The 12,296-nt window shown below is 31.8% G+C and overlaps 1 protein-coding gene across 3 annotated transcripts; it reads left to right on the top strand.

Annotated features, from left to right (window-relative positions):
• The first annotated feature begins 3,466 nt into the window (after window positions 1-3,466).
• LOC137835091 (ubiquitin carboxyl-terminal hydrolase 15) lies at window positions 3,467-11,971 on the top strand. Of its 3 annotated transcripts, none has more exons than XM_068643433.1 (14): window positions 3,467-3,660; window positions 4,787-5,210; window positions 5,819-6,236; window positions 6,329-6,767; window positions 6,880-7,046; window positions 7,169-7,257; window positions 7,663-7,748; window positions 7,855-8,017; window positions 8,184-8,307; window positions 8,431-8,588; window positions 8,741-8,825; window positions 9,759-9,971; window positions 10,526-10,587; window positions 11,129-11,971. In XM_068643433.1, exons 2-14 carry the CDS (start codon window positions 4,924-4,926, stop codon window positions 11,772-11,774), a joined length of 2,937 nt encoding a protein of 978 aa, XP_068499534.1. In that variant the 5' UTR covers window positions 3,467-3,660; window positions 4,787-4,923; the 3' UTR covers window positions 11,775-11,971. The 3 variants fall into 3 exon arrangements, with proteins under 3 accessions (XP_068499534.1, XP_068499535.1, XP_068499536.1); XM_068643434.1 differs by having other exon boundaries at window positions 3,528-3,660; window positions 4,773-5,210; XM_068643435.1 differs by having other exon boundaries at window positions 3,652-4,067.
• Window positions 11,972-12,296: the final 325 nt, after the last annotated feature.

Genomic DNA, 12,296 nt, shown 5'->3' with positions numbered 1-12,296 from the left:
AATTTTTATTAGTCTCTAAAATAGTATATAACTTAGTTAGTATAACAACTAATTATTTTTTGTCTCTAAATTTAACTTCTATTTAATGATATTCTTGTATTGATATATATTTATAATATCATTAAGTTTTGAATAATACTTGTTAAAATAAAAGTGGTTTAGGTTAGTCCAACCTACTAATCAATCAAGTAAAAAAAAAGTCTATTTTCATTTAGATAAATGTTTTTAAAGTTTAGTCAGACTTTATATCATGAGGATTATACCCATTCTAACACAATTTTATGTACTAATGATTTGATTTAAATATGTTAAACAAAATAAGAGATAATTCTATAGTCATTAAACTTGTCAAATTAAAACACAAAGTCCAAGATGTACTATCTTATATAAGACACAAATTCTCCTTTAAATTTACAAGTTATGAAAACTAATGTATATTCTTACATAACAAAAACTACCTTTCTAGATATGCAAGTTATGTTTGGTATTGTTAATTCAAACAAGAATGTTCAAAATAAAAGTTGTGTGCAGACAAAAAGAAAGATGTCCGAGTAAAAGAGTATTAACTCCTAATACAACTAACACATTGTAAAAGGTTAATACGCAACCCACAATGTCTTATTCATGAAGCATACAAATAAGTTATATTTGGTGTTGTTAATATACAAACAAAAATGTTCAAAATAAAATAATGTCTTATTCATGAAGTATACAAATAAACATTTACAATGAAGATACAACTAACAATCTTATCTAAAACACACAACCTAATTTGTATGTTTCTTATTCTATAACGTGTTAGATCAGATGATTTATTCACGAAAATCACGAAATGAGTTTTATTTATAAATTCTGGATGTTTATACTTCATATTTTATTTTCTATTATATTTTAATAACATTTTTTTTTCTCGTTTTAATTAAAAGTTACTATAATAAAATATTTGCGAAAAAACATAAATGACTTAATAAATATGTTTTATTTGAAGAGGAGATTAAAATATTTCAACAACATTTTTTTCCTCTTTCTACTATAAGGGAAGGTAGTTAAATTTTCTTAAAAAACATAATAATTTAATAAAATAAAATACCTGTGTGTTTTATTTTACAGTAAAATCATTTCATTTTTTTTAAAATGAGAACTATGGATAATTTAATTAGAGTGAAATAAGTATAAAAACACATTTTCATTAATATTTTCAAGAACATTTTATCCATATCTATACACTCACATATTTTCATATATCATATTTATTTTATTTAGTTACTTAATTACATTCTCTCCTTTAAAATTTAGAAATAAATTTGTGTTGTTTCTTTTTTTTTTTTTTATCTTTTCAATTTTATAAAAGTTGTAACTTTAATCTCTACCTCTAATTTTAAGAGACAGCAATGTTTCTGTTAAAACTATTGATAATTAAAAATATAATTAATATGATTTCTTTATTACACAAAAAAGTAATAAATTTCATAACAAGGAGTTTATTTGAACACAAAAGTTAACAATTTTTTTTTTAAAAAAAAAATTTAGCATAAGAAACTTAAATTACTAAATATTCTACTAAATTTTTTTAAATTCTCAAGTTTTCTAAATTTGTGGCAAATTATTCAACAAGTTAATGAATTTGAGATTAAATAGAATATGTTTTAAAATATTTATGATTTATAATAAATGATATATTGAAATATATTTATGATTTATAATAAATGATACGTTTTAATGCATTTATGATTTATAAAATCATAAATGATTAAAATCAAATTATGCATATATTTTTTTGTATTTAATGGTTTTTTTATAAAAATTGAAAATATAAAAATGTTACCTTATTATTATTTTAATTGTAATAATTTGTAAATATACAAATATTTTAAAAACTGACATAACTATTGTAACGTAAATTTGTACAAAGTTTTCATGAATTTGAACAAAGTTAATTGTAAAATTTGTAAAGTAAATCAAGTTAAGCTTTTAAATATACATAACTGTTTAAAATTATAATTTTAAACTATAATAACATACAATTAAATAAAATAAATAAATTATTAAAATGAGGAAGAATTATTGTACTCTGAGTGTGCACATGTGTTCACACTATCATGTTGTTTTATTTTAATTTAATTTTAAATATACGAAATAACATATATTTACTATTATCTTTTATATGATTTATTCATTATATTTATGACATTATATAATTCATATAAGTATACAATTTAATATAACGAGATATTCTATATAGTTTTAATCTATAATAATATATACTAGGAAGTCTTCTTTTAGTTAAATAATGGTTTTTTTTATATAATATGTTTTTCATGTGATTTTTGAATTATAATATTATTGGAAATAAAATAAAAGGAATAATTTGTGTATAGATTTTCTTGATATGCTTTTAAATAATTCCTAATTATATAAAAATAATAAATTAATTTCTATTATAGATGATTCTGAAGATGAGTAAATACTTTCTTAATTGAACAAGTAGTGAATAATTAACTGGAAAGTACTATATACTAAAAAAGTAATTTTGATAAATTTATAATACAAGTTTCTACATCATTAACCAATAAAAATATGTCAGATATATCATTTTAATTAAATTGTTAGATCAATTTAAAAAGGTTACTTGAGAACAATTGAATATCAATAGAATATCGAGAACGACAAAACATTCTCTATCAAGTTTAACACCATTGCATTTTAATAATTTAAATTCAAAATCTTTAGATAAGATCATACACATTCGTCAATCTTTTATATGCATAAAATCTACGATATACCAATAGTTTCTTTCTTTTGTCAATCTTTTATATGTATAAAATCTATAATAAACTCATAGTTTATTTTTTTTTTATGCAAACGAATAACTACATTTAAAAGTAGGTTGAATTTTAGAAAATCATCATTATAAAATATAGAAAGTTAAAAAGTGAACTATTTAATCAAGACAATTATTCTTAATCAAGAACTTAGGTTACCCAAAATAACATATAATAAAGACTCATCACTAGTCTTTGAAATAGAATAGATGATCTAGATCTGATTTTCTTTTTCTTAATCAAAATTATCAAACATTGAAACTACAATAATTACAACCACATGTTCCTATGTACAAATTTTAACAATGATGTAAAAATTATTGTTAATTTCTTAGATTTTTTTTTTTCGCAATTTCCAAGTCTCTTACCACTGACATTGTAATATTCGGAGCAAGGACTGTCACGGCTCTGTCACATCACATGTCTCAGATCAAAAAAGTTGAATAAAATAATATATTTTTTGTGACAATTCAAAATTCGACCACTCTGACCAACAATTATACTCGTATTAATGCATCACCCGTACACGTGGCATCCGGGACAAATCATTGGGAACATCATCGGAGTGGTCCCACACAGTGATAGACGGTGGAGAGAGCTATGTGACAATAAAGGGGTGCGGTGCTGCCACGTGGCGGGACCTTATGGAGCTTTGGTGCTGAGCAGGAACAGGGTAGTATTTCCTAAAATGTTAAAGAAAAGGGTGGTAAGAGTGCCAAGTTGTGAAGTGAAGAAGAAGGTGTGCTGAGGAGGGAATCAAGGAATCTTTTGAAGGGTGAAGAGAGTAAAGAGGTGAAGTGTTGGTGGGTTTTGCTCAGATTTCTTATCTGTGTTGAGGGTATGTTCAAAGTTTTCAACTTGCATTGTGTGACATTGTTTGCTGGTGTTGATTTCTAGTACTTGAATCTCAGATTGGGAAAAACTACACTGTTTTTTTTTTCCTGGCTTTAGTCTCATTTTTTCTGGAAATCTTAAAATTTTTTAGGTTTATTTCTGCTGCAGATGTGTGGAACATGATATTTTCTTTCTTTTTTGTTTTTATGGGGTTGAAATTAGTTTATGGAGAAAGAGAAATAATTAAGGTGGTTCAGGAGTTTCTTTTGGTGTAAGCATCTTTTTAGGTGGAGGGGTTTGTCCCATTCTCTCTATATCACTGTAGAAGGGGGTTGTTCACTTGTTGGTTGGGTCTTTTTCCCCTAAATGGGTGTTTGTTGAATATAAAATTGGGGCAGTGGGCACACAAAGGTGAGGAGTTTTTGACATGCTTATTGCTTTGTTCTATGCCATCATTGCTCTTTGACTGATGACATCTATGTATATTAGTGAAATGGTATCTAATATGTGCATTGTCTGGTTTTTGCTTTACTGGATGATGAACATGACAATTATGTTGGCTGTTTGATTTTCCTGCCAAACTTTAAAGCAATTGCCCTCTATTTCTTCTTGAAGTTAAATTTGTTCCACTTTTATGTGGAAGTTTAATGTTCAAGCAAACTATGATGACATGATATTTATGATGAGCAAGTTTGGCTACTCCTTTTGAATCAGTTTTTTCTTTGCTGTAAAAGATTGACCAAGCCTGACTTACATTACACCATGTTGTAGTGTCAAACTAGGTAGGTGTTTAGGTTACTCAAATAAGGATTGGTTAACACTATCCACACTGTTTTTTTTGTATGGAATTAGATGAACTGATATAATTAATCTAAAGTCATGCTTTCACAACTGTATCTGCTGAGCAACATGATTGCAAACTTGAGGCATCTGCTCCTCCAATATAATGTACAGATAATGCCTTAGTCCCTCTAAGGATATGCTTGGGTGAAAACTATGAATAAGGTTCACTTTATAAGTAAATCAGTGAATGCCTTATAACAGTGCTAAGAATTAGAACATTAATTTAGTATTTGATTTGCTATGGAGAAACCTCAGACCATGAAATTTAAGTAGATGACACTTGACAGGTTCGAATGGTGGGGATTGAGTTATACTGCACTTGAAGTTGCTGTTTACTCGGATGCCGTTTACTTGGACTTTTAGAGGATGATATTCTGATTAGTGATTTTGGGAGGAAACTGGACATGAGTATGCTTGTGGGGATATGCTCGAACCGCGAGAATCTGATATACCCGTCCTGTTTCTGGTCCTTGTTGTGCTTCCCTTGGTGGCTTACATCTTGCTTGGAAAATGGAGTGAAACTACTAAGAAGAGAGACAGAATAAATTTGCTTGCCCATTTGGCTGCTGAAGAAGCTCTAAGAGTTGAAAAAATGGCTGTGGCCGATGTAATTCCTCCAGAGTCTGCTTCAAAAAATGAACATCATGAGTGTGCTAGGTGCTCTGCTCCTGCCAGAACTCGATGCTCCAAATGCAAATCTGTTAGATATTGGTAATTCTTTGAACTTATTTTAGCTGCTGACCTATTTTTCTTGCCCTATATTTTTTTTCTTTATTAATTTCTGATGAATCATTGTTTGAATTCTTATCACAATATCTGCCTTGGGATTAAGAATACATGTCTGCTAGTAGATTGAAATTTTATACCACTCCAAATGAAGAATACTCTACCTTAAGAGTTGTGGTCAATTAATTATCTGATAGGTAATATCTGATCAGTTTTCTCTAGTTATGAAATTAACCATGGTTATGAAAATTAGTTATTGGCCTGTGAAATGTGCTAGTTTTTTAATTGGTTGTGGCATTGGCAATTTACTAATTGGGAACCTTTGTCAGAACAACTCTTTATGTTGATCTCTCGTGACATGACTTCTTGCTTAAGAGTCTTCAAGGGTTTAACTAATGGAAATAAAGTGGAATGACTAAATTTTATCGTTCCGATTTGGAAGAAGAATAAGTGAGACGGGTTATATTGTAATATTAAGCAACTCTTCTATCTGTTCTTTTATTAATTTTCTTCTATAACATGAATGTTGGGGAAGTTATTGTGTTTTGACCTTTAGATTATTTCTCAAAATTTGAGCTGTAAGTGGTTTGCAGCTCTGGAAATTGTCAAATAATCCATTGGAGGCTAGTTCACAAGCAGGAATGCCAGCAACTGGAACCTCATAAATCAAGCTCATTTCCTATGGCTGTTTCAGTTGAGGAATTTGGTCATGGGAGTTATCTTTATGAAAATTTGAGCAACCAGTTGTTATCTCCCACTTTGAAGCAGACTTTAAGGGAGAGTGTACCTATGGACAATTTTGTTCACCCTTTGGTTGCCACTGCTGCTCCTGCTACCGCTGATTTTTCCCTTTTTAATAATCTTCAACCTTCCACCTTTGAAAGAACTTCCCATAAACCCAACAGAGAAACACGGAGAAGAGATAATGGGTCTATATATGAGTCTTCTGATTATAAAGCCACCTGTTCTCTCCCAAGTGTGGTATCAAAGGAGGCATTTATGAGACAGAAGGTTTACTTGTTTTACTTTAATATCCAATTGGCATACATTTGTAAATTAATCAATGCTAAATCTCTTATCATGATACTTTAATGTTGCTGCAGTCAAGAAATAGCAATGATTCTGTGTTAGAGGAAGAAATTTCAAATGTCAATTCTGGTGGCTTTGGAGTTTACATTAACAGACTCGATGCATCAAGAACTACAATTCATGAGGATGAAAACCATCAAAATCAGTATGGAAATGCATTTGTGACAAGAGACAAATTTGTACGCCCAAATAATGACAACATTGTAGATGAATTTCATACAGATATCACCACTAAAGGTGTAAATGTAGGCAAAGGGGGAAGTTATCGTTCTGAGGAAGCAGCACAACACAAACGCTCTTCTGAAATGACAATCAAAGGAAGTATGAAGGCTAAAAAAGCAATGCATACTCCCAAGACTAAATCTTCTAAATCACCAAAGTCAACATCAAAGATATCTGCAGATTTTTGTTGCTCAGAAATAGAGAACAAAGAAAAAGCGGCAGATGAACCAAGTTAGTGTTTAAGATATCTTTTTCCCATATTTGTTGTTTTAATGTCAATGTTTCCTATAACTTGAGTTCAGTCTTGATTCTATGTTAATACAAATTTATTTTAATTACGCAGAACTTGCTAGTACCAGTGATAGCATCCCTTTACATAGTAATGTTAGCAACGGAGCTGCTAGTACTGGAATTATGAAAATGATGGGCTTGAAGAAATCAACCAAACCCTGCCCTCTAGCTTCTACAGAAGGCATTGATGTAAGGTTCAAGAAGGTGAAGAAGATAAAGGTCAGATTTGTGTAGATGCCTAGAAATTTCAATTCCCTCTGTCCTACTTGAAACAATTTACTATAGCCACAAGTTAGAAAATGATGCCCTTACTACTAATTGGTGTCTTGATCATGTCTCAGATGTTGTTTCCTTATGATGAATTTGTAAAGATTTTCCAAAGTGATATCTTTGGCATATGCCCCAGGGGCCTCTTAAATTGTGGGAACAGGTAATACTAGCACAATACATTAAAACTATAATTGTGATTTGTGATAAAATAGGAAGAAATGTTGAATGTTTTGTAGATTAAATAGTAGATAGATATTAACTTTTATCATTTCTCAAGTGGTGCTATACCTTATGCAACAATTAGATTTTTATCACTATTATTATTATTATTATTATGGTGGTCACAACCAATACAAGTTTTGAAAGTGGGGAGGTCTTCCCATTTCAAGGTAACTTTTGCATGTGAATTGTCTCAATTTACCTTTTGTTTTCATTTTGCTTGAATTTCAAAATATGAGGCTCGATTCACTTGAAGATACATTTTCTGGAAAATCCATTTATGGTTCCTTTTCTGGTATATTCTGAATTATTGTGAACTTTCTTTTTTCATCTCTTTATTTTGCAGTTGCTATGCGAATGCTGTCTTGCAGTGCTTGACTTCTACAAAGCCTTTAGTCGTCTATCTGCTTTATAGATCTCACTCAAAATCCTGTATTTAGACATTCTCTCTCTATCTTTTCACTGAGACAAAAGTCAAGACTCAATTTGCTTTTAAGACAATTTTTTGAATATTGTCTTATTTTTCATTGAATGCCAGGTTGTGCCAAAGATTGGTGTCTCATGTGTGAGTTAGAGCAACACATAATGATTTTAAGAGAAAATGGGGCTCCTCTATCCCCTAGTAGGATACTTTGGCATATGCGGAGCATTAACTGTCAAATGGGGGAAGGAAGTCAGGAAGATGCCCATGAATTTTTGAGGTCCTTTTGAGATTATTTTACTTTAGTTTTTAGAATTATTAGTTAATATAAGCACTAAGTTTTCTTCTCAACACTCACGCAAACACTAATTTCCTTTATATATTTAGCTTGTTGTCTCTATGCTGAATGCTTAGCTAATGATAAATTAAATGCATTGTTTATATAGGCTTCTAATTGCATCAATGCAATCTATATGCCTGGAGGGACTTGGTGGTGAGAAAAAGGTTGATCCTAGACTACAAGAAACAACTTTCATACAACATACTTTTGGTGGTCGTCTTCAATCCAAGGTTTGCATCCCTTCATCCCTTCATCCCGTATTCTTATTTTTTTGTTACCTCTGTCTAGTATTAGACAGCAGTGATCTTAGTATTACATTTGTTTGATGGCTTAGTCGAATTTAATGTCTACAGGTTAAGTGTTTGAATTGTAATCATGAATCAGAAAGGTATGAAAACATTATGGACCTGACGCTGGAGATATTAGGTTGGGTTGAGTCACTGGAAGATGCACTGACTCAGTTTACTTCCCCTGAAGATTTGGATGGAGAGAATATGTACAGATGTGGAAGGTTTGATGATCTAACGTATTTCTATTCTGTGGTTTAGTTGGTTAATATATTATTAAAGAACGTGAAGAAAGTGAGAAAAACAAAGAGCATTGTTTGAATTTTCACTTCCAATTTAAAAGACTCTCACCTCTCTTTTGTACATTTTAAACTAGGTGCACAGCATATGTTCGAGCTAGAAAGCAACTGAGCATACATGAGGCTCCTAATATCTTGACTATAGTTTTGAAGAGATTTCAGGTATCTTATAGCTCTTTTAAGGTCGTTCTCTATTGCAGTTCATCTTTTGCTTGCTTGGGAAGCTTGACTTCATTGTTTGTCTTGCTCTCTTTTTGCTACTTATGGCTTGGTTGGTCTTTACAGTCATTCACTTTATAGATTAAGGTTGGTTACTCAAGACATGAATTGGCATATTCTAAAGAAAAAGTATTACTAAGATATATAGAGTTACTTCTTTGTAGAATTGGAATTTTTTTGTTTGTGAATGGGTTGGTTTGACCGATTTCCACAGACCCTTTTGAAAACAAGTTTTAAATGGTATGGAAGAAGAAACGAATCAACCCTTTTGACAATACATTTTAAAGGGTATGAAAGAATAGAGGTTAAGGATCTGTTGGACTGTGCAGTTTTGCCATTCTTTGGTGCATATAGTTGGAGAAAGATGCTTGGATTTTTCAAGGTGTTTAGGAATTTTGGCTTCTTTAGGAGTGTTGTGGAGTAGATTATGGCTGGCATCTTTGGTGCCTAGCTCATGGACTTTCTAAAGTTCATGTCTTTTCGGATCTTTTGGAGGCTAGCATTATTACCACCCATGCTATATATAGATGTAGTAGTCTCCAAAATTTGGTTATTTAATTGTTCTTTTTTGGTACAACGTCTTAATATGGTTTATCTCAAGAATCTTAGGTTAATGTCACTTGCAAATAATTCTAAAGATGAAAAACTTCACATTAATTTGGTCATTACCAACAAATTGTGAGGTTACATAAGCAATACATGAATCTGCTAGCCATTGTTGAGTTCCTTGAAACTATCAGTCTTAAATTATCTCATTTGTAGTTCATTTCATAATTATTGTTTTTTGGATGTTTACTTTAGGTACCTGATTATGTTTCAAATTCCCTTAGTTTCTATATATTGACTCTTCAGAATATTTTGTTTCTGTATCATCAGGAAGGAAGATACGGGAAAATTAACAAGTGTATAACTTTTCCCGAAATGCTGGATATGATTCCTTTCATGACTGGGACGGGTGATATCCCACCACTTTACATGCTTTATGCTGTTGTTGTGCACCTGGACACACTAAATGCATCTTTCTCTGGACACTATGTTTCATATGTAAAAGATTTGCAAGGCAATTGGTTCAGGATAGATGACACTGAGGTAATGCAATGAATTATGTAGTTGGAAATCTAATGGTTGTAATTCCCATGATCTAGGAAACTAGCTCAAAAGCCTAAGTTACGGGTTGAAGCATAGGAATGTTGCATTCATTCTCTACCAAGGGTTTCCTCATCTCAAACTGTTTCTCTTTTCTAACAAATCTGATATTCTGAACGGTCCTTTCCTACTTTTCACTCCTTTCCCTATTTATCTAATTGACCCTCTTTAAATAAGTAATTGTTCTAACTATCCAAACTAATTTTCCCTTTTTTCCGGACTCCTAACAGGAGCTTCAACATTAACTCAATGAGTTAAACAGAACTTCCACTTTAGACTCTTCTGTTGAATTCTTACTTTCTTGAATATTGATATCATTGTATTGAAAGACGTATTGCTATGATAATGAGTATGTTCTGCATTTCCGTTGGATCTAGGGAAGTAAACAAACTACAAATATGTATTTTTGTCGTATTATCTTATGTTTCATGCTAATAATTTGCTCAAATGTTTATAATTCATTTGGTTTTCTGTGATTGTCTTTTTACATTTAACAGGTTCAGCCTGTGCTAATTAATCAGGTCATGTCAGAAGGAGCATATATCTTATTCTACATGAGGTAGATTTAGATGGTGGCACAGTTATTGTCATTTTCTTTGCTTTATCTGAGTACATTGGCATTTAATATGCTCATTCTAATAAACTTGGTTCTATTGTTGTATTTACAAGTGTTACCTTCTGAGCAAATTACCCTCCTTTGTCAATAAAAGAAAGAAAAATTCAAAATGTGAATTCAAGCTAGAGAAGAAAGTATCTAGGTGCACTTCATTTGGGATGTTATTATTTAATCTTATTTCTTCCATTTACTTTAGGTTGTTATCTAATAAAGCCACACTTGCAGTATAAGAGAGGGCTTGATAGTTAATTAGATTGATCATATTCTAGCATTCTGTTGCTGCATATATGTTACTTGTTTTAAGTCCCATAAGAATACATTTTTCTTTTACCGATTCTTCCTCAATCTGGTACATAATCATATTTCTGGGATTTGATGAATTGTTATCTTGGTCCATTCATTATGGATTTCAGTGCATCTTTCTTTTATTGCATGCCTGTATATATGCTTTTTTCAGGCTTTAAAACTGCTGAATTGTTGGTAGGTCTTGTCCACGTCCTCCAGTAAAACATACCGGGAAAGCCACACAGCAATCAGCTTATGATGCTTCAAAGCACAATCCAATGGAAATGCAGAAGCCTAAACCCGGACATGGCAGGCATGGCAGCAGCCAGTTTTTTGTCCCAGAGGCATCACCCAATGGCAGGTCGGAAATGGTGACTCGCATTGTTGACACCACTAGTGGCTTCCTTAGAAAGAGCACCAATAGGAATGCCGTGCCAGTGACACAAACTTATGCAGAAAACGTCAGGCAGGAGTTTTCAGACGCCACATCAAGCGACTGGTCCCTTTTCACAAGCTCAGATGAGGCCTCTTTCACAACTGAGAGCACCAGGGACTCCTTCAGCACTGTAGACTATGGTGATTCATGCAACATGGATCCAATTTCATCTATCTTCAACTACACCCCAGAAAAGTCCCACATGAAGTTTTCACATAGTAGGCCAGTTACCAGGGTGTTACCTGAAAAGGGCCATGTTGAGAAAATACAAAGAATTGATCAGTCCAAAAGGGTCAGCCATTCTTCTTCAAAGGAACATCCTCCAAATGGTAATTGTGGCATGTATGTATATTATGGGAGTAATCCTGTATGTGGTATTACCCGGACTTCTAGTCAGTGTGAATTGTAGTCCTTGGTGAATCCTAACCTGTTGAACTGATTATTAGATGCTGTAGGTGTTGTGCCTCAAAGTTTTCAATATTTAGTTGATTGAGGCATATAGTTCTTTTAAAGCACAGATGTATTTTATTTTTATTTTTATTGATAATTGTAAAGATGACAGCATCGTTCCTTGGTTATCTATTAATCCACCAAAGTCTTTTCCTAGTGCTTTCACTGTTCCATTCTTTGAGATTTGAGAATCGTTTCTGGAGCCATTCTCACTAGGCATGTTAATAGGGAATACTTCTATTATTATATAACTCAAACTCATTTTTAATTGCTTCTCACTTAACGAGAAATTCTTGTATCCACTGTGGATTATGTATCATAATTTAAATAATCATAGAAGTTTGTATCATACAACTACTTTCCATTTAAATAGGTAATGTGGCTGATGTTGACTGGAGTAGGTTTCGGAACTTGTGTAAACGAGATTTCTCCATGTCTGTTCATAAAATACTGGTTTTTAAGTTGACCAAGGCCAAGAAAA

The sequence above is a fragment of the Phaseolus vulgaris genome, chromosome 5 (assembly GCF_000499845.2).
Source record: "Phaseolus vulgaris cultivar G19833 chromosome 5, P. vulgaris v2.0, whole genome shotgun sequence".
NCBI lineage: Eukaryota > Viridiplantae > Streptophyta > Magnoliopsida > Fabales > Fabaceae > Phaseolus > Phaseolus vulgaris.
This window is presented reverse-complemented; position numbering and strand designations above follow the sequence as displayed.

What these genes read in the sequence shown, in the direction of transcription:
- LOC137835091 (XM_068643433.1), top strand. Translation starts at nt 4,924, where the DNA reads ATGCTCGAACCGCGAGAATCTGATATACCCGTCCTGTTTCTGGTCCTT. An exon ending in AATATGTACAGATGTGGAAG is followed by an intron (nt 8,589 to 8,740) that starts GTTTGATGATCT and finishes ATTTTAAACTAG; the next exon opens with GTGCACAGCATATGTTCGAG. An exon ending in TATATCTTATTCTACATGAG is followed by an intron (nt 10,588 to 11,128) that starts GTAGATTTAGAT and finishes AATTGTTGGTAG; the next exon opens with GTCTTGTCCACGTCCTCCAG.